Genomic DNA, 23,386 nt, shown 5'->3' with positions numbered 1-23,386 from the left:
AGGAGCGAGCGCTCCAACACACCTGCACGCCCGCTCCTGTCTGGGTTAGCAGAAGCATGGAATAAGGTTTGGAGCGGGCGCTCCACAGAATCAGCACGCCCGCTCTGATCTGGGTTGCCAAGTCAGACTTCACTTCTCAACATTGGAGCGGGCGCTCCACAAGCATTGCACGCCCGCTCCTGACAAATGTCGTAGCCAAAATTTTATAAGGAGCGGGCGCTCCCGTACAACTGCATGCCCGCTCCTATCTAGGAGAGAAAAACATAGTCCCTTCTGCAGTTAGGAGCAGGCGCTCCACAAGAATTGCACGCCCGCTCCTGGCCAATGTCGTAGCCAAAATTGTTTAAAGGAGCGGGCGCTCCCCTACACATGCACGCCCGCTCCTAGCTGGGACAGAAAAAAAAAACAGATTTCCTTCTGCGGTTTGGAGCGGGAGCTCCTTCATCTCTGCACGCCCGCTCCTATCTGTCCGGGTAAAAAGAGATAAAAAAAAAAAAAAAAAAAAAAAAAAAAAAACCTTTTCCCAATTTTTTTATCTCTTTTTACCCCTTTTCCCCTCATTCTTCACCACTCATTTAAACTTTCATACTCTCTCTCCTCCTTCCCATCTACTTCTCTCTCTAAAAACCTCATATTCTCCAACTTCTCTCTTCAATTTCATCATCAAATCTCAATATTTTTCACTAAAAATTCACAAAATCCTCTTCTCCACTAAATTCTCTATCCAACAACACAAAATTTACACAAATTCGAGCACGAAAATTTCAAACCCTAGAGCACCACCATTGAAAATCGAAGGAAAATTTGGATTTTTCAACGAATTGGAGCAAATGAAGCAAGAATCGAGCAAAACTTGGAAGTTCTAGAGTATTTTCATACTCTAGTTGGTATATTCTACTTCCCTACTTCACTTTCCCTCTTCAAGCTTTTCAAATTTGTTTATTTCATAAACATTGTGTAATTAGTTGCATGATTAGGTGATTTCAAACAAATATGGTTGCTAATTGAAAATGGTAGGTGGAAAATTGTGATTGATTGTTGGAGTAGTGAAATTGTGATTGAAAAAAAAAAAAAAAAAAAAAAAAAAAACTTGCATGAGTGTGGTGAATTTGTGCATGTGATTGGTGTGAACTTGAAGTTCATTGTAGATTGTGAAATTGTGTGTTGGAAAATCCTTGTTGGTTGTGTTGGTATATTTATATTGAGTTCTTGAAACAGGTACTTGGATTAATTTGGGGGTTTGAAGTTAAGGAGGTTGTGTTTGGTGCATTTTGGTGTTTGTGTGAGGTGTATTGAGTGACCCCTTTTAATCCTTATTCCACATTTGTCAAAATGGTCCTAAGATTATTGGGAGGTGCGGCAGGAAAGAAGAGAAAGACTTCCGGCATCCAAATACCCGAAAACCAAAAGCAAAGCCAAACACAAAACCAAGACAATGGTCCTCCTCCCATTAGAATTCCCGAAAAATTCAAAAAGTATCACTCCGAGCTTTCAAAACGAAAAATCCTTCCTACGAGATTTTATGACCAAAAAGCTTGCCATCTCTTAGGTGTAGATGAAGGAATTTGACGAGTGGCCGATAATTTCGGATGGTTAAACTTCCTCAAGAAGAGGGAGCTAACCTACGAATCGATCACTCTTGAGTTCCTTTCAACCCTAACCATGCGCCGAATCAATGGTGAGGGAGAGCCTCTTGAGTGTGAAATTAAGTTTAAAATTTTCAATCAAGAAAAAACTTTAACCTTAACTCGCCTCAATGAAATATTTGAGTGGCCCGTATATAATCAAATAGACAACCCCGATAGTTTCTACCTTTCTAGCTACGAAGAGCAAAATTGGTGGAATACTATTGCGGGGTATCCTAATTTCACCACCCGGTCTAGCCATGCTAGCCACATTGTCCACCCCGTACTCCGTATATTCATGAGAATTATGGGGTACGCTTGTTTCTCGAAACAAGATCTCGGGAAGCTAAAAAAAGAGGAGATCAAATGCCTCTTTATAGCTTCCCGATTTGAGGGAGACCTTGAGGGTAATGTGAATATGGGATACTTGTTTATCCAAAGGTGCATTGAGATTAAGAGGAGCACGGAGTTGAGAGGGGAGATAAAATGTGGTGGGATGATCACAATAATTGCCAAGGCTTTGGGTTTCACTAATTGGGTTGAGCAATTGACCCCGGTGAACGGGTCCAATGCCCTTGACATTCTCGGACTTGCCTCAATGCAAATGCTTGTGGAACTCCGTGGTAATGTGACCACATACTCTTGGTTGGTCAAAGGTAAGCACCGTTGCATTCTCCCTAATGCGGCGGTAATGAACACTGTGGGGAACACTTGGCAAGTGCCAATTAAGCCACTCCCCGTGAATGTTCCCGACCTTGACCAACCATCTCGACCTCGCCGCCATAGTATTTCTACCGTTCCTAAGTTTTTGGGCGGCTCCTCCTCTTCTTCTTCCTCCTTCGACCTTGAATCGGCCTTTCACCATCTCAATCTAACCAACCAAAGAATTATGCAAGAAAATGAATATCAAAGTTATGTGTCTCAAATATCCTATCAAAACCAAGTTGAGAGGGGAGACTTTCTCCCCTATGTCAACTATCCTCACCGCCCCGTTCAAGAGGGGCCGGTTGCGGGTTGGAACAACAACCAACCCACCTACTCTTATTGGCAAGGACCTCGTAGCTCCATTTCGGAGTTACAATCCTTCCCTCCCTACGATTATACACAACCCGGGGGTTGTGATTTTAGGGGGACCCTTCTTATTACCACGTCCCCGAGACATGTGGTAATATGGCTCCCGAGGAGATCGATAACAACCCCTTAAGGGGATACTTCGGGTTTCCACCCAGGTATGATGGTGGTTGAGGCACTAGTAATGCACTGGACTACGGTCACTATCGTAGTAGCCCCAACTATGATCTTCCTCCATACGTGGATCAACCTTCCTTTTTCGGCGATGTAGACCTCAACTATAACTACATGCCATCGCCGCCTAGGGAGGATGATCGGGAGTAGCCTTTAGACATTTGTTTTTACCGTTCCCTTCTCTTCTTTCCCCATCATGTGTGACACCGAGGCCGGTGTCGAGTTCTAGCTTGGGGGGAGATGTTTCTCATTGTGTCCATCTATCGTGGGAACGGTAATCAAATGTCTAGCTTGGGGGAAGTCTTGGGGTCTTTGTGTCTAGGGTAGTTTTCGGTTTTGATAGGAAATGTGCTTTCATGTGATGTTATTTTGTGCAATGTATGGAGAAGTTTGAGTTTGTATGTGGAATGTTTGGCATGAAAGGCTTAGCTTAGCCTTTGGAACTTGTGGTAGGATTCATGTGTTATTATGTTCTAGATTGCATGCCTATTTTAGGATTGGTTGTGCTCTTTTCTCGATTTTATGGCATGCCTAGGCTAGAACAATTGCATATTGATGTTTTTGTCTCACTTCTCCTTATGTTTGTGCTATATGGAGCATCTTGTCTATGGCTTTGTTATTATTATGCTTTGGTTGGTTTGCTTGTTGGTTGATATCATGGGTTGATTGGCATTGTCCTTGGTTTTTCTTGATGATGATTTTTGATGATGATTTGTGTGGATTTATGATGATGGTTTTCCCTAATATCCAAATTTCTTTTTCTTTTCCTCTAACATCCAAATTCCCTAATATCCAAATTCTTTAATTAGTTTTCCTTTCCCCCATTTTCAGCTTTCTAAAAAAAAAATAAAAAAAAATAAAAAAAAAATGAGCTTCTAAAAAAAAAAAAAAGAGAGTTTGTTTTCCCTTGATCGGTTTGCAATGATGATATTGGATTGAATGTGATGGATGTTTGTTTTCTTTTTGTAATAAAATTTCGAGCATGGTTTAGATGCCCTTGGTTGAACATAGAATTGGTTAGTTTAGGCTAGTGTGAGAATAACTTTGCCGAATGTACGAGACTTAAGTCTAGATTGGTGGTAAGATGGTGTCGCCCATCTCAAAGGAATTTGATCCTCAATGGTAGTATTTGATCCCACATTGTTCAAATTTGGTGAGGTTTTAATATTTTTTCAAGCCTACTACATTTTGCATGAGTGGCAAGGATCCTCTTTGATTTAGTACCTAGATCGAGAACTTGAGTCTCAACTCCCAAGACCGCGGCCTAAATTACTCTTAGTATTGATGAAGGTTGTCATGTGTTGATAATTCTCAAAAGTTAAGGCGTATCACTTTTGTTTCTTTAGCTCATCCTTTAAGTTGATTGTATTTAGTAGTTAGTGATGTATATATCCAAGTTTGTTTCCAAAAAAAAAAATGATGAAAAAAAAAATGAAAAAAAAAAAGAGTGAAAGAAAGGAAGAAAATAAGTGATGAAATGTCACCCCCCCCCTAGCAATTAAACAAGCTTGGGGGTGTGTTTTTATTTCAATTCATTCATGGTTTGTAGCATGGGTCAAATTTAGGAACCTCTTAGGGTTTGTTCTTAATGATATACATTTTAGTTTGGCTCAAATTGTAAAACGCTTCTAGTTCTATCTATGCCTTAACTTTGTGTCGTAGTCCTTGAGTCTTGTAATGATTAGGAGAGGAGTGGAAGCCTTTGTCGGTGGAGGGAGTTGATTCACAAGCATATGGAGAGGGTACTCTTTCATTGAGATGTCGAGTGTTTGAAACCCGCTTTATCTATGTTTTTCCGGCTCCTTTGAGGAATCACGAGACACTACCATTAGGGGGGAATTTGAACTCATTGAGATATGTTAAATAGTCTTGATTTGAGTATTTTCGAGAAGGTTAGCTAGGCCTTGGCTAGTTATGACCGTGGTTGACCTTAGGCATATACCTCATGCTCGAGTTTTATTGCTCAAGGATTCTTGTATCTATGCATGTGCTTTTCTTTGAGCAAACTGATCTTTGAGTTTGTTTTTGAGCAATGTGAATTGCTTGAGGACAAGCATTTGGCTAGCTTGGGGGGATTTGATAAGTGGTTTATTTGACCACTTATTGTGTCAATCTAGACCCGATTTTGCATTCATTTCCCCTCTTTCTAACCCGTTTTTGAATGAAAATGTTTTGTCTCGGCCTTGTCCCCTCTTGGATTGTGTTTGTCTATGTTTTGCAGGTTTATTGACTCAATTTGGCAGGCATTCAATGCACGGTTTGTGTTCAAGGCAAGGAAATTAGATAATGGAGAGGGCGCTCCAGGGGAGCGGGCGTGCACCTATCCTAGAGCGGGCGCTCCTCGACTTCAGCAATAATCTGCCCAAGTTCAGAGTCTGTTAGGAGCGGGCGTGCTCCTGACCAGGAGCGGGCGCTCCTCCCTTTGAAGTTGAATTCTGCCTATGATGTGGAGCAGGGGAGCAGGCGTGCACCATGTGACGAGCGGGCGCTCCTCCTTGACACTTTCAAATCTGACTTTTCATTGAAGCATTTGGAGAGGGCGTGCAGCAGAAAGGAGCGGGCGCTCCTCGCTGGGAATCCGTTTTCTTTTGACGGATTTCCCTATGTGTTTCGGGGAGTATAAATATTTCCCCTTTATCTCATTTAGAAAAAAAAGAACAGTAACCTAGTTTTCAGAAATCTCTCTTAGTTTGAAACATTCCTTTTAATTAATTTAGCTTAGTTTTCATCAAATCAAATCATTGTATTAGTGAAATTCAAGAATTATTCTCAAGGTTTGGCAATTTGTATTCAACATTTGAAGCTTCAATTAGTAATTTCTTCAACCTTTTTCTACTTAATTTCATATTTTATTTGGTATTTGCATGTTACTTGAATCCTTTTAGTTCTTGATAATTCCTTGTTGGATGATAGCGAATTCGATTGTTAACCATTTTTTCCCCAATTATTGAAGTAGTTAGAACCCTAATACTTGTTTGCATGTTGATGAATATGAGTTGTAAGTAGTCTTCCTGCTAGGGGTTGGGTGAAGCTCAACCTTTTAGGTTAATTATGCAAATGTGGGAGTAGCATTGATGTTTGTATTGCAATTAAATTGATTGTATGAGATTTCTTGTTAGTTCCTCGTGATAGGATTAGCTACCCTTGATTTAGGAGCTTGATAGCATGATATGCTTAGTTTGACATGGAAATGTGAATGAAGCATGGCATTACTTATTGCAATTAGATTATGTATCTTCTATTTCTAAACTAATGAGGGATCTAAGTTTAGTAGTGTGAGTTGTTTCCTAATGGCATGAGGTTGATCTTACATATAGTCCTTGCTATATCTTATCTATTTCACTCCTCGTTTGTCTATTTGCTTTGGTTGAGTGGATCCCATTCCCTAGTGTCCTTAATCCATTGATTTAGAACCATAGTTTGTTTGTCTTTTTGACGAACCCCAATTCACCATTGACTTTGAATTAATTAAGTGTTAAGATCTTTATTGGCAACCATATCTCGTTCCTTGTGGACCAAACTCTTACTTGTCATTATGCTTGGTTTGTAAGGTGTTTGTTAATAAATGTGTTTGATTGAGTGTGGAATGTGCGACCGTTCTAACGCCCATCAGTTAGTAGGACAAGTCAGGAGGTAGAGTACCACCCACTAAATAATTAGCAAAATCCGCATACCATGGGTGTTGCTCTACAACTGCATATAGGTTTTCATCAGGGAAAGAATCATCTATAGGTAGAGAATCCTTGCCCTCATCATACCTGAAACGTGACAAGTGGTCTGCCACTACGTTCTCTGCTCCCTTTTTATCTTTTATTTCTATGTTGAAATCTTGGAGCAAGAGGACCCACCGGAGTAGCCTTGGCTTTGATTCCGCCTTAGCTATCAAATATTTCAATGTTGCATGATCAGTAAAAATAATAACTTTAGAACCAACAAGATATGATCTAAATTTTTCTAAAGCAAAAATAACAGCAAGAAACTCCTTTTCCATGGTTGCATAGTTGACTTGGGCTTCATCCAAAGTTTTGCTAGCATAATAAATAGCATGCAAAACCTTGTCTTTCCTCTGTCCGGGCACGGCTCCTAGCGCAAAGTCGCTTGCATCACACATGATCTCGAAAGGAAGGTTCCAATCGGGAGCACATATGATGGGTGTCGATATCAAAGCCTGCTTAATCCTGTTGAAAGCCTCAAGACACTCATCAGTAAAAATAAATGGGGCATCCTTGAGCAAAAGTTGTGTCAGTGGTTTAGCAATTTTAGAAAAATCTTTGATAAAACGGCGATAAAACCCCGCATGACCCAAGAAACTTGTAACTCCCTTAACATTAACTGGGGGAGGTAATTGCTCAATCACTGATATTTTAGCTTTGTCTACTTGTATGCCCTTATCAGATACAATATGACCTAGGACTACTCCCTCTGTCACCATAAAGTGACATTTTTCCCAATTAAGAACTAAGTTGCACTCTTCACATCTTTTCAAAATTTTAGCGAGATTAATTAAACATGAATCAAATGAAGAACCATATACGCTAAAATCATCCATAAAGACCTCCATAATAGACTCTATGAAATCAGAAAAAATGCTCATCATACAACGTTGAAAGGTAGCGGGTGCATTACATAAACCAAAGGGCATTCTACGTTATGCAAAAGTGCCATAAGGGCATGTAAAAGTAGTCTTTTCCTGATCTTCAGGGTGAATCGGAATTTGGAAAAATCCCGAATACCCATCCAAATAGCAAAAGAATTTATGATTGGCTAACCTCTCAAGCATTTGATCTATAAAGGGAAGAGGGAAGTGATCCTTTTTAGTGGCGATATTTAATCTACGATAGTCTATGCACATACGCCACCCTGTTACAGTTCTAGTGGGAATTAATTCATTCTTTTCATTTGTTATCACAGTCATCCCACCTTTCTTTGGCACTACCTGCACAGGACTTACCCATTTGGAGTCAGAAATAGGATAGATAATATCTGCATCAAGTAATTTCATCACCTCCTTCTTGACTACTTCCTGCATGTTGGGATTTAATCTTCGTTGGGGTTGAATGCAGGGCTTGTAATTTTCCTCTAGATGTATCTTGTGCATACAAAAGTCAGGGTTAATACCCTTGAGATTATCAATACTGTACCCTATAGCCTTCTTATGGGTTTTGAGAACCCCTAGAAGTTGGGAAGTTTGTAGGTCAGTAAGTGCAGTACTGATGATCACGGGGTGTAGTTCCTGTTCATCAAGAAAAATATATTTTAAATGAGAAGGGAGAGGTTTTAGCTCAGGTTTCTTGACCTCTGTAGGTTTTGAAACCTGAACTAAATTTACTACCTTCAATGTTTCCTCGGGGCTTAACTCTTCTAAGGAAAGAGCCTCTTCAATATCTCGTACCTCTTTACCCCAAACGCTTGCATTGTCTATAGATAAATTCCCGCAGAGAACATCCTGTAGGGGATCCGTCGCAAGAACCTGTGGCAAGCTATCATCACAAATATCATCCATTATATCCATTATATCAATATAACAACAATTTTCCTCTAGCGTAGGCCCTTTCAAAACCTTCCCTAAATTGAAAGTAACATTATTGTCACCTACAGAAAGGGTTAGTTTACCATATTTAACATTAATAATCGCTCCTGCAGTATGGAGGAAAGGCCTACCTAATATAATGGGTATTTGTGTGTCCTCTGCCATGTCTAAAACAACAAAATCAACACGAATAAAAATTTTACCAACTCTGACAGGTACGTCCTCTAAAATACCTAAGGGGTATTTTACCGAACGATCTGCCATTTGCAAAGTTATATTAGTAACTTTTAATTCTCCCATATTAAGTTTTGCGCAGACAGACGATGGCATGACACTGACACTAGCACCCAAATCACACAAAGCTTTATCAATAAAAACATTCCCAATATGACAAGGGATAGAAAAACTACCGGGGTCCTTTAATTTAGGAGGGGATTTGTTTTGCAATAGAGCGCTACACTCCTCTGTGAAAGCTACAGTTTCTACTTCATTAAAGGCCCTTTTCCTAGTCAGAATGTCTTTCATAAATTTAGCATAAGCAGAAACTTGAGTGATTAAGTCAGTAAAAGGAACTGTTACCTGCAGGTTTTTCACAACCTCTAAAAACTTACCGAATTGTTTATCAAGCTTACTCTTTAGATGTCTATTAGGGAATAGAAGCTTGATAACTGGGCTCTGCACATCTCCTCCCTTATCTTGCGATTTACCCTGCACAGAAACATTAGTAGGGTTAGTATCTATTTGTAGCCCTGCAAGGCTAGCAGGATTAGCGTTTGGTATAGAGGAATCTAGATCAGGAACTGGTCTATCTTCCTTTGGCATAGGAGGTCCATCATAATGCGAACCACTCCTTAGAGTGATTGCATTGGCATGATCTGTAGGATGGATAGGTTGAGATGGTAGAGCACCCTGCTGACGGGATTGTAGGGTAGATGAAAGTTGTGCAATTTGATTGTCCATGATTTTATTATGGGCTAGGATAGAATCAATTTGCACATCCCTACTCTCCATATGCTTTTGCATATTGGCAAGTATTGCTCTAATTTCTGTCATGGCAGGGTCGAAAGCTGATAAGGGTGATGCTTGGCTTTTCTGGCCGGAATTAGGATGATAATATTTTTTCTGTGGTGGGGTTTGCTATTGTGGTTGTTGTGGAGGTGGAGGATTTTATACATTGGTGCTCCGGTACGAAAGATAAGGATGATTTTTATAACCGACATTGTAGGAATTGGAATAGGGGTTATTCTGCCTATAGGTTTGAAAGGCATTAACTTGTTCCATTGAGCTCCTACAATCTTGCTCCCAATGACCTACAATTCCACAATTTTCACAAAAAGCTTCATTGTTAGCAACAGCAGAAACATTAGCTACAGAGTTAGGGGCAACAGTAAGATTATCTAATTTTTGACAAATAGATGTTAATTGAGCTTGCAAAAAGGATACGAAATCGACATTATGTTTTCCTTTATTTGCAAACCCTCTCGGATTCCCATATTGGGAATTGTGTATTGCCATGTCTTCGATAACCTGTCCTGCATCATCCACATTTAAATTCATGAATCTCCGACTAGCTGCTGAATCTAGCTTAGCACTGATCTAGAAGAATTTCCAAGTCCATTATAGAATGCTTGGATCAATTGCCATTGTGCTAGATTGTGGTGGGGGCACTCTCTCTGTAGATCCTTGAACCTCTCCCAAGCCTCATATAACGTTTCGTCGGCTTCTTGAGCGAAGTTCTGAATAGCACTCCTTAGCACCGCTGTTCTCTCTGCAGGATAGTATTTATTATAGAAATTCAAAGCAAGAGTTTCCCAGTCAGTAATACCAAGTGCAGTTCTATTCAAACCATTAAACCATAATTTTTCTTTGCCACATAATGAAAAAGGAAAAAGAATCTCCCTGATTTGGTCTTGTGTGACCCCGACTTGTCTAATGGTGTTACAATATTGGCAGAAATCTGCGATGTGAAGATTAGGATCTTCACCCTTAGCTCCACTGAATTGCTTCCTTTCTATCATAGTGATTAATTGGGGCTTGATCTCAAATTGAACTCCATCTAGAGCGAGAGTGGGAGTAAGGTGCGGGAAATCTGTGAGCTTCGGTTGCGAGTAGTCACTGAGTTTCTTCTGGGCCGTCATCTCTGATTCTGAATCTGAAGGAATATCTGTGTCACTAGAATCAGAGGGAGGATCTCTTCGACCGTTGTCCTCCTCAGAACCCGCCAGAATTTGTCTATAGAGTTTCCTTTGCCTATGAAAAGAACGCTCGATCTCAGGGTCGAAAGGGATGTAACCTGATCTGGAACACCTGGGCATAAACAAAGAACTAAAGACAAATATGAGAATTGCCTCAAAGAACTAACGTTCCCTGAGGCAAAAGGGGATAATCTAGACTACAAAAATATAATCAGAAAAAAAAATAAAACCGTTTCCCCGGCAACGGCGCCAAATTTTGACAGGGTAAAGTCGTATCCCCTAATCAAAAATAATTACCTAAGTCCTCTAACTAAAATAGATAGGGAAGTAGGGTCGAACTCCACAGGGAAACAGATCTTTTTACTCCTAATTAATTATTATAGTCTAAATTATCTAAGTAACCAATGTTTTTGGGAATAAATTCTATACTACGAAGAATAAGTTTAGGGAGGAAAGAAACAATAATAAGGAAGCCTAGGGTCACAGGTTCACCAACAATTAATATTCCGAGATAGAACGAAGTAATTAATAATTAACAATGCACAAATAACATGATTAACAGGCTCTCGCAATTTACTAATCAACATAGATCCAACAGGCTCTCGCAAATTACTAGATCTAAGTTCCTATTGAAAATAGCCTTTAATATTAAATTAACATCTACTCGATTCATCAATTCAATATTTCTAAACATTCACAATCAAATTACATCTGCTCGATTCATAATCTAATTGCAAATAATTAAAACAATTCAGTAAGAAATTATCATGCAAAATCAATAATCAATAAATAACAAACTATCCCTTCATATTAATTATGGATCCCCATAAACCCTAGAATGAAACTACTCACGCATCATCATCACTAAACTAATCAAATAATCAAATAAAAGCATAATTAAAGAAGCAAGTAAAATAGCTGAAATTAAAAGGGAAGAAATTGTTACCAAAAAGAAATCTGGAATTAATGGAAACAATTAAGAACAAAAGTTGAGAGAAGAATTAAGAGAGAGAAAAATTCTAAGTAGAGAGAGAAAGTCAAAGAAAGAAGGTAATCTAAAAATCCGTACAAAAATCGTACTTAACGTTTTCCTAAAACAAAAATTAAGGTTAAACTAATCAGGTCTTTTAAAAACGCGCGCCCGATCGGGCGCGCCTTTTTCTTCGCGTTCCTTCCCAGCAGCATCGCCCGATCGTGCTAGATGCTCGCACGATCAGGCGCGCTATAGCACGCACAACACCATTGCCTTGCCGCGCCCGATCGTGCTAGAGGTTGCCCGATCGGGCCCTTGCTCCATTTTGAGGCTCGGACTTCGATTGGGCTTGATTTCTCGGCCCAATCCGGATTTCCTCTTCGGGTCTTGAACACTCGGTCTGAATACCTCGGGATCCCAATTACCGAGCCCTTAATCACCGGCTCTCACCGATCCTGGGCTCCAAAAGTGGTCGTGTCCTTCTAGCTTCCGTAGTTGATCCATAAAGCCCGGGAAAATGCTCCAAGAGTGCAATTGCCTGTAAAATACAACTGAAACTACGAAAAAACTAGAAAACACAAATTAGTAATAAAAGTGGCCTGAAAGAGCAGAAAACACTACTAATAACGACCAAGGGACGGGGGTAAAACACTATATAAAATGGACATATCACCTTCCGAGCAAGCAGCACATGAAAAATTATTATGAAGAATCTGCTAGCTCTTCAAAGAATGTCCACATGAATTTGTAGTTATTTTTCGCATCATTATTGGACCGGGATGGCCTAACCGGTCATGCCAAACAACAAAATCATCAGTAAACTTCTGGTTTACTATAGCATGATTTTTGTGTAGTACAAACCACTAGAGAATGTAGGTAGTTTCTCCAAAACATGTTTTGAGCCTTGAGTTATATTTGTGATTTGAAGGAATTCGTTATTTTCTTCATTGATTGTCTCAATATGATAACCATTGTTGCGAATATCCTTAAAACTTAATAAATTTCTTTGAGACAATGGGGAGTATAAAGCATCAATTATTTTAATTTCAGTTCCCCAAGGCAACTTTATAGTGGCTCTTCCGGAGCCCTCAATGATATTTGTACTACCCGATATGGTACTCACATTAGTTCTTTTCATCATCAAAAGAGAGAAATATTTTTTATTTTTAAGTATTGTATGTGTAGTTGCACTGTCAGCAAGACATAATTCTTCACCATTCATAGCAAATTGAACTTGAGTAATATCCATGTTCTTCATGAAATAAAATACATGTCAAAATATTAAGCATAAAAATAAAGATGATAAAACAAATAAATCAATAAAAACACTCAAATAGTTCATAAATTTATAAAGCAAAAATCCTTATTACAACGAAAGAAATAAACTTAAATAAATTACTAGAATAAGAAAACATAAGTCTAATACTTAAAACTGACATAAAACAATATAATTTTAATTATTCCCTTCTGGGGCAGTGAAGAAATCGGCAACTTCTAAATGAGTTGTACTGCCAAAATCAAAATTATTCCCTTCCGGGGAAGTAAGGAAATCACCAACATCAAATTGATTGGCATTGCCAAAATCAAAATCACCTTCACCATCTTCAAGAACAAGGTTTGCCTCAACTTTCTTTCCTTTGTTCAATGATTCTTGGTAAAGTTCAATAAGATGTTTTGGAGTTCTACAAACCCGTGACCAATGACCTTTTCCTCCACAACGGTAACATATATTGTTATCACTTTTCTCTTTTTCATCCCTACGTTCCCACTTCTGGTGGGAATGTGAGTTTGTGAAATGACCTCCACGACCTCTACCATATCCACGTCCACGACCCCGGCCGCGCCATTGGCCACGACCACGACCTCTACCTCGACCACTACTGCTGGAATGGTCTCTGTTTTTAGTTTCTTTCCCGTTATGGGTTGTCACATTCGCTTCAGGGAATGGAGTAGAGCCAGTAGGACGTGATTCATGATTTTTCATTAACAACTCGTTATTTTGCTCAGCCACAAGAAGACAAGATATTAATTCAGAATATTTTTTAAAACCTTTTTCTCTATATTGTGTCTGCAGGACAATATTATTAGCATGGAAAGTGGAGTATGTCTTTTCAAGCATTTCTGCATCAGTAATATTTTCTCCACATAATTTCAATTGAGAAGTTATTTTAAACATAGCTGAGTTATATTCACTAACAGATTTAAAATCTTGCAATCTCAAATTTAACCATTCATAACGAGCTCTAGGGAGTATCACTGTTTTTTGGTGGTCATACCTTTCCTTTAGATTAATCCAAAGGATTTGTGGGTCTTTCACAGTTAAATATTCATTTTTGAGCCCTTCATGGAGGTGATGGCGAAGAAAAATCATGGCTTTAGCCTTATCTTGAGGTGTTGCCTTATTAGCCTCTTTTATTGTTTCGCCAAGCCCTTTAGCATCTAGGTGTATTTCAGCATCTAACACCCATGATAAATAATTCTTTCCGGTAATATCAAGGGCCACAAATTCGAGCTTGGCAAGGTTCGACATTTTTCACTATACAAAAAAATATTAAAAGATAAGTATATATAAATAGTATTCAAAAATATGTATTAAACGTTATAATCATGCATAAATAAACCTGATACAAATCATGCATAAATAAGAACGAAATAGAAGATGAGAACGTTAGCATGGAGAAAAATAAGAATGGAACCTTAAATTATATATCATGCTCTGTATTCGTTATATATGTTGATATTCCAATAAATAAGCATGCAAAAGTAGATAAATGTTAAATTATAATTGTTATGGGCTGCGATCATACTTACATGATAATAATAATAATATGGGATTCTAGATAAATGTTTGGTAATCCTACTCAGTTGACTAGCAATGGTGCTGATAACGTGTTAAATATGGAAGAGAAAATAAAGAGATATGAGGGAAGATTGTTACGTTGTATTTCATATTCCATCTAGTACGGGATATATATAATGTACATTTCCTAGGGTTCCATCAATGGATAAGACCAAATACCCAACTCTAGAATATTCTAGATTGTACATGGGATAATAGTCATCCATATTTAGATATTATCATAACAACCTCTTATATATTGAACTACGTATTAGACAATGTTGAATAGGTACAATAGTTTTGATGAAAATCTAAAAATTAAAAATTAACAGGTACAATACTATATCATAATTTTGATGAAAATCTAAAATTTAAAAATTATAAATATTTTATGCACGTAATACTTATTTATATTCATGTATAATAACCATTTTTTAAATGTACAAATGTACAAATAGATATTATATAAACCGTAATATTTAATTTAACAGTTGATGTTAAAAATAAAAAAAAAAAATAAAAAACCCTAGCCTCCTTTTCTCTCTTCTCTCTCCTAAATCTAGTCTCCATTGTCAATTTCAAAGGGGCTTCCATCAGATTTCACCGGTGGAAAGCCCCAATTTTATTTTCTTTTAAGCTTTTTGTTTTAGGTTACAATAATGTCTCCCTCGAAAGAAAGGGTTTATCTCCTTCGAAAGACAAGGTTTTTTCGATCTCTTTCGAAAGACAAGGTTTTTCGTACTCCTTCGAAAGACAAGGTTTTATTTGTGCTTAATTTAGTCTTCGGTTGTGCGGGGCTCCTATTGATTATGGCTCAAATTCGGGTTACGGAATCAGCACAAGAATTTACTTTCTCACAAAATTGTAAAGCGGTGACGGATGCACTCAAAAAGTTGTATGAGACAACAAATCGAGAATATGCCGAATTGTTCTATTTATGTATTTGAATTCTTAGCCCTTCCCCGATTAATTCTTGTTTGATTTTGTTAAATTTGTTTTCATTATCATTCATTGTCAATTGTAGATGTTGTATGGCTTATATTAATGAAATTTAGTGTCCTTTAGGACTTCTTTAAAAAAAAAAAGATATTATATAAATTATAAACAGTGCATCGCACGTGTTCAAACCTAGTATCTATATATATAAAAGCTCCACATGTCACTCCACACTATTCAAAATTTTCCCGCCCATTTTTACCCAATTCTATTCAAAGCAATTATCAAATATATACTTTGTATATAAGCTGAAATTTTTATTTACTACAAAAAAAAAAAAAAAAAAAGAAAAAAAAAATTACGGCTACTTTTGTAATACCCGAATATTTTATGACTTTATATTATATATTTTTTTATATTTTTATTTTAGAGTTCGGAAAGATTTAAAACCCTATTTTAATTTAAATAGGACTCTACATTAAACGTATATAAACTATTCTTAAACCCTAATAAAGTTATTGAATAAAAAAAATAATAATAATGCAGCCGTTTTCGTTCTTATGCGTGGGATTTGTTAACCAAACCCAAAATTGATTTTTGTAAAAAGATTCTATTTGATTCTTCTTCATTAATTTTTTGTTTTATTCTCTAATATCCATCATCATATGTATTAATTGTATTTGTATTATAAGATTAAAAGAGAAGGTGCATAATATATTTGGGAAATCAAAGCCGTGAACCGCAAGATTGCCAATTTATTTCGTCCCTTATATCATACTTCGTATATGATAGTTCTATTGCAGTTCATTGAAAGGTAATCACGCTCAGCCCTTTAGAGTTGTTTGATCACATTAATTATTATATGTGTAGGGAATAATTTCAAGCCTTAAAATCCCACTAGCTTGAACCCCACTGTGATCATACACTAAAGTACGGTGGCGTCCAAAAGGGAAGAAGATAGAGCAAAAGAGTCGCCAACAAGTTTTTAAGGAACTTGTAAACCGTTCACGAGGTGAAGGTTACACCCCTTAACGATCCAAGAGATCGTCAACTCCATAAGGTCATGAACCAAATAAGGGTTCGGGGATGATGGTACAAATCCAACCTAAAAGAGATTGAACCTGCCCTAATAATAGGCCTCTACTTTATTCTGCTCGTATTCATGTGCGCTTTCTGATTAACATGCAATCAATAAAATTAACCCTAAACCTGTTTAATCTATGTTGGTTGAATTTAATGCACAAATAAACTATTATTGGCGATCACTTGAATTATAATCACAATAACCCTAACAAGATTATTAATTATCTTATTAAGCATGATTACAAGTACAAATTCCCTTTAAACATGCATGAAAGGTGTGATCAAGCAATAAAGAATAAAATAATACGCATATCAAGCAACATAATAATGAATATCATCATCATAAAAATAAATTATAATTGAAATAATCATGATAATAATCATAAAAGAAAATAATCATCATATTAATAACAATTGAAATAATTATCATAAATAAAATAATCATCAAAATAATAGTATTCATAATCATTATAACAATTATAATTATAATCGTATTCATGTTAATATTAAAGCATAATAATAATAGCAAGATCCTAGGCATGATACTAACAAGATTAATAACAAACCCTAGCATGTTACTAAGCAATAAAAATCAAAGCTTTAGCCCTAACATGATACTAACAATCATAAATATTAGGAAGAACATAGGAAGCATCGTACTTTAATCATACTTGATATTAAAGTTACCCTAGACATGATACTGGAATTAAAATAACACTCTAAGCATGATTTCTACATCATAAATCAATTAATCAATTAAAGTACTTACTTGGATGCCTCGTACCTCTTTCTAATAACAAAATACACACGTTAGTAACTTCAAGGAAAATAATAATCAAAACAATTAAATTAAACAATTGAAAGAGAGATTTGGGACCAAACCCTCAGAAATTAAACCTTTCACGTCTAGGGAGAAGGCAACTTCGAATATGGCTAAGTGTTTCTAGATCTTGTGAATGCGGAATTTTGTATTTGAGAAAAGGCTAGTTTAGAAAAAGGGAGAGAGAGAGAATAATCAAGAAAATCTTGATGAGAGTTGGTTAATTGAAATAAGAATTGATGAATGATTTGTGAATGAGGAGAATGAATGAAGAAGAGAATTGATGATTCTTCGTCCTTTAAAACGGAATTTTTAATACGATATTTATAGAGAAAATCATCCAAAAAAGATAATTTAACAAAACAGAGTCTGAAGATCGCAAAAACACCTTGGCGCCAGCCCTGGCTAGTTGGCGCCAGGACTAGTGGCTAGCGCCAGGCGCCAATGGCTAGCGCCTGGCGCCAATCCTGGTTCCAGGCGCCAAGGCCTGGGGTTGGACGCCAAAGCGATTTTCAACGCGTTTTCGAAAATCTGATAAACTTACCGTACTGGAAGATAAAATAACATAATTTCCATTGAAAATGCTATTTGATCTTGATTAAAACTCTGAAGAGTCCTAATTGAATTAGGAATGATAAGACCTTCTAGAATGTTCTAGAAGACTAAAACCATTCCTAATTATATTAGGAATGATAAATTATATTAGGCCCTCCCCTAGATCATTAGGCCGTACTTAAAGCTCAAACCGGGCCCAGTTTAGTAAATTGGTCATAACTTCCTCAATATTCATCGGAATTGGGCTTATAATATATCGTTGGAAAGGTCTTTGCAAACCCCATCCAAATACACCACTATTGGACCCATATCATGGACCAACAAAAATGGATTGGCTGTTTTCTTTAAAATAAAGTTTTCAAAAACAGGAAGAAGAGAAAAAGAAATAAAACTTTCCGCAACACTAGACCTTTCCACACTTTCGTTTCATTCGATTATGATTCGACGTGAAAGGTACTCATCACTGGGTTTGGTTTTGGGGAGACACAAATGGGTGTCTACAATATGTAATCACACTTTATCAATTTGGAGATGTTTGATTGTATTATTTATTATGTGTAATTACACAGATTTCATTTTGGAATTGTTTGTATAATTATTGCTTTATATTATTGTATGATTTGATATTTATATTCTTGAATTTATAGCTATGATTGATGTATATAATTTTATGATATGATCTGATTTAATTGTCTTGTTATTATTGTTGTATTGATTGATTGTTCTATTTTTTTCTGGGATTTTTAATGTTTTTTTTTTTTGACGATCAAGCACGCACAACAATTTATTAAACATCAAGATGGCTCAAATCAGCCATAACAAAGTTCGAAATACACAAGGGAGTTTCCTCCATCCACACTCTTAAACTATCAAAAGAAGAGCTAATCTTTGCAAGTTTGTGGGCTACTTTATTACCACTCCTTTTAACAAAGGAGAAGGAGCAGCGATGGCAGCTCTTAGCAAGCTGCAGAATGTCGTGAACTACTAATCCGAATTCGGTAGCAGGATCATCTCCCTTGGTGACACGGCTGTGCAATTTCTGAACCCCGACTCCAAAGCAATGAGGAGTGTGTGCCTCATGGCCATCGCTTCCGCAACATCCACATCCAACTTACCTCCAAGGCGAAAGCAAGTCGAAGCAACCACATCACCAACATCATCCCTCATAACGCCTCCAAGACCCACACCTTCAGGCTTGAATATAGCAGCGTCAGAATTGATTTTAACCATGCCTTGCGGGGGGAGTCTCCAAGTAGAGCTTAAATTTGGCTGAGCAGAATGAGAGAAAGGCGGATTCTGAGCTTGAGAGAAGTCACCGACCAGACCCACAGCCTTATATATAACCTCCATTGTATTCTTCTTCCATCCCTCAAAAATCCAGGCATTTCTACGAAGCCAAACACCCCACAACAAGCTCCAAAAGACACTCCACCAAGACTGATCTTTATGGAATTTTTGAACCTTAGTACACCAATCCCCAAAAGAGTCCCCTTTAAATCTGTCAACTTCCAGCCTAAGTGGTGATAAATACCACAATAATTTAGCCTCTTTGCAGTACACTAACATGTGCAACACACTTTCAATGTCATCACCGCACATAGGACAAGTAGGATCGGTATCCAAACCTCTCTGAACTAGGGACTGTCGAGCTGCAATAGCACCTTTAATAGCCCGCCACGCGAAAAATTTAATCTTCGGGGGCAATTCTGCATCCCACACCACCTTCCAGTCAAGATTGCAAACTGGTTTCGAGGGGGTAGGCTTATTGTTCTTCTGATCCAAAGTAATCAGGTTGTAGGCACTACGAACCGAGTATTTCCCATCCTTAGTAAAACTCCAAACCCAAGCATCACTCCTAAAATAGAGGGGAATAGGAATTTTGCTTATCTCGTTAATTTCTACATATGAGAAATTGTCAGTGAGGGCCTGATGGTTCCAGGAGTTTGCTAACCACATATCACGCACAAAAATTGGCGTCCCTTCCTCAGAGTTTTGTCTTGAAGACACCTTAAAAGCAGGGAGGTTGGGGACCCACGGGTCATCCCAAATATTAATAGTTGAACCATTCCCCATAGATTTCCTAGCCCCTTTTTCAAGCAAATCACGAGCCCCTAATATTGAACGCCAAGTATAACTCGCATTAGGACTCACCTTCGCATCAAATAGATTCAAATGAGGGAAGTACTTTCCCTTAAGAACCCTTGCCACAAGAGAGTTCTCATTCGTCAAAATTCGCCACGCTTGTTTCGCAAGAAGAGCCTTGTTAAAATTCCTCATATTTCTAAAGCCAAGCCCACCCTCCGCCTTTGAAATGTACATCTTCTCCGAAGCAACCCAACACATTCTTCTTTCATCTCCCTTTTGTCCCCAAAAGAACTGACGATATAACTTCTCAATGTCACCTATGATACTTGCCGGAATCAAGAAGCATTGCATTGCATAAGTTGGGATAGCTTGTGCAATGGATTTGATTAATACTTCTCTTCCCGCTTGCGATAAAAAATGTTCCTTCCACCCCTTGAGTTTTCTCCAGACACGGTCCTGAATATTTTGGAAGACTTGTTTCTTCGATCCACCAATGTAGGTAGGCAACCCAAGATACTTGTCATGTCCTTCGACAGCCTTAAAAGTTAACTTCACCTGAAGCAATTGTTTCCATTCTTGATCAATGTTTCGGCTAAATGACACTTCCGACTTATCCATATTCAGTTTCTGCCCCAAGGCTAACTCATAGGTAGAGAGAATATTAAGCACATTCTCCACTTCTTCCTCCGTCGCCCTCACAAACAAGAGACTATCATCCGCAAAAAATAAATGGGAAATAGGATTAACATGTCTCCCAATCTTGACACCATGGATGAGTTTCTTACTTTCCGCATCACGAATCAGAGTTGACAAACCTTCAGCACACATAATAAACATGAAAGGTGATAGGGGATCACCTTGTCTCAATCCTCAGCTCGGCTTAAAATGTCTCGAAGGTTGACCATTCACAAGAACATCGAATTCTGCAGAACTCACACATTTCATAATCAACCCCACAAAAGTTTCCGGCAATCCAAGCTTGATCATGATTTTTTCCAAGAACCCCCATTCTACCCTGTCATATGCCTTACTCATATCCAGTTTAAGGCCCAGGAAGCCTTTTTTTCCCTTTTTTTCTTCTTCCAGAGATAGTGAAAGCATTCATATACAACGAGCACATTGTCAGTGATTAATCTTCCCGGAACAAACCCACTCTGCGACTCATGAATAATAAAAGGGAGTACTAGTTTCAATCTGTTAGCTAGTACTTTGGTGACAATTTTATACATTACATTACACAAACTAATAGGTCTATAATCAACAGGAGACTCACACTCTTTTTTTTCGGAATTAAAACAATATGAGTCTGATTAATAGAACCTACATCACCATTATTATTCAATATATCAAGCACTTTTTCAACTACATCCACCCCTACAATGTCCCGAAATTTCTGGAAAAAAATGGCAGACATACCGTCGAGCCCGGGGGCCTTCGTCGGGTGCATTTGGAAAAGTGCATAACGTACTTCCTCCGCAGTAAAAGGGGTACTCAGACTGCTCCGTTGCCCATCACTGACAATAGGAACCACCTTCTCAATTACAGGCTCTGGCTCAATTTGGCTATTCCCATCAAAGAGCTCTTTGAAATAGTTCACAAAAACTTCAGTAATCTGCTCCTCGTCCTCAAAGACATTGCCGGCTTCATCCTTGATTTTCTTTATATTATTTCGCTCCACCCTTTGTTTTGCCTTCGTGTGAAAAAATGTAGTATTTTTATCACCATGTTTGAGCCATTCTTGCCTGCTTCTCTGCTTCCAGTACATCTCTTCCCTTCTCTCAAGTTCATCCATCCGATCGTCGATTGCCCTCATCTGAGCAATCACTTCCTCCGATTGTGGTTCCCCCATAAGTCTCTCCATTTGCGATTTACAGGCTTGCAACTCCTTCACAAAATCTCCAAATTTATCTCTGCTCCACGTACTCAATCTGGTAGAAGTAAAAGCTATTTTCGAACATAGGTCTCCACCTCTTTCCCAAGCATCCGATACAATCTCGGCACATTTCTCATCCTGGAGCCACATCTCTTCGAACCTGTACTGCTTTTTTTTCTTTTTTTTCTTCGGGGAAATAATAGCTTCTTTGATGCACAAAAGTATAGGGAGATGGTCAGATTTTCTTTTTGAGAGGTGGGAAACAAACGAACCCGGGTATTGATCACGCCATTGTCGATTAGCTAGAAACCTGTCCAAGCGCTCTTGCACATTTTCCACTCCGCCTCTATTATTCGACCACGTAAAATCGTGGCCAATGTAGCCAAGATCTTCAAGTTGACAGTATGCCACCGCATCCCTAAAGATATCAGCCTCGTCACAATTGAAGGCACGTCCACCAGATTTCTCACTTGATTGGAGCATGAGATTAAAGTCGCCCCCGCATAACCAAGGCATTATATTATCATCTCCCAGCTTCTTTAATAGCAAACCTGTTCTAAGCTTCAGATCGTCTTCAGGGTGCCCATACAAACCAGAAAATCTCCAATTTCCATGTTGAGTGGATGTTACTTCCACATCAATATGGTTTTGAGAGTAAGAATTTACAATTATATTCACCGAGTTCCTCCACATAAGAGCTAGACCCCCTTTCCTCCTCCTCCCTTCCCCTTCACAATCAACAACAAAGGCACAATCGAATTTGGTTTTTAATTTTATTTTATCAAACTCAAACGCTTTTAACTTCGTCTCCGAGAGAAACACAATTTGAGGGCATTCTAGAAACAAGATGCGTTTCAAGGCATTAATTGCAGGAGTGCCCCCCAATCCCTTACAATTCCACGAAATGATGTAACTCATTGTTCACCGAGAGCCCGAGAGGTGGGGCTCGCCACACTGTCATTTGAGTTCAACATCGATTTTTTCTTTTTATTCTTCATCTCCTTACTGTCCTTTCCAGCATCTCCTTCATCCTCCACGCCTTTTCTTTTATCCCCAATGATTCTCGTACCGCTTCCCATACTATGGTCAACATCTCGCACAATTCTCTTCCAATGCTTGAGCTTCGGGTCCTCAATTTTATTCATACTTTCAGTAACTGCTGCCACGCTACTCACATTCTCAATCTCCTCACCACTCGTGAAAGTGAAGAGCTCTTTAGGGCCAGAGAAAACAACTTTATCACCTCCTCCACTAGAGTTCAAGTCAACATTGTCAAGTTTATCCAACACATCATTCACCTGTTTGGAGTTGTCAGCCTTCAACACTTTGTCTTTTTTCGGCTTTGTGACAAAGAGGGGTCTTGCACAGCTTCCTGCTTTCCCATTCCCATCTTCCTTCACACTCACATTAAGATTCCAAGGCGATGCTTTCAACCAAGCCCCATACGGCAGTGACTGTTCTTCTACCTCATTCTGATCATCACAGTCTTTAAAACCATGTCCCATCAATCCACAAGTGAAGCAGAACAACGGGGGTTTCTCATATTTCACCTCAAAAGCTTCTTCTAACCCCCCTCGTAACTTTAAGCGAACATACTTAAACAGAGGCCTGCGCACATCAACGAGAA

At 38.2% G+C, this 23,386-nt stretch overlaps 1 protein-coding gene across 1 annotated transcript; it reads right to left on the bottom strand.

The window, feature by feature from the left end:
- Nucleotides 1-18,785: 18,785 nt before the first annotated feature.
- On the bottom strand, nucleotides 18,786-22,677 carry LOC145627620 (uncharacterized). The gene is made up of 3 exons (XM_081679985.1): nucleotides 21,211-22,677; nucleotides 20,823-20,901; nucleotides 18,786-20,701 (listed from the first exon to the last, which is right to left on the bottom strand). Exons 1-3 carry the CDS (start codon nucleotides 22,675-22,677, stop codon nucleotides 18,786-18,788), a joined length of 3,462 nt encoding a protein of 1,153 aa, XP_081536111.1.
- Nucleotides 22,678-23,386: the final 709 nt, after the last annotated feature.

The sequence above is a fragment of the Chenopodium album genome, chromosome 4, assembly GCF_948465745.1.
Source record: "Chenopodium album chromosome 4, dcCheAlbu1.1, whole genome shotgun sequence".
In the NCBI taxonomy this organism is placed as follows: domain Eukaryota; kingdom Viridiplantae; phylum Streptophyta; class Magnoliopsida; order Caryophyllales; family Amaranthaceae; genus Chenopodium; species Chenopodium album.
This window is presented reverse-complemented; position numbering and strand designations above follow the sequence as displayed.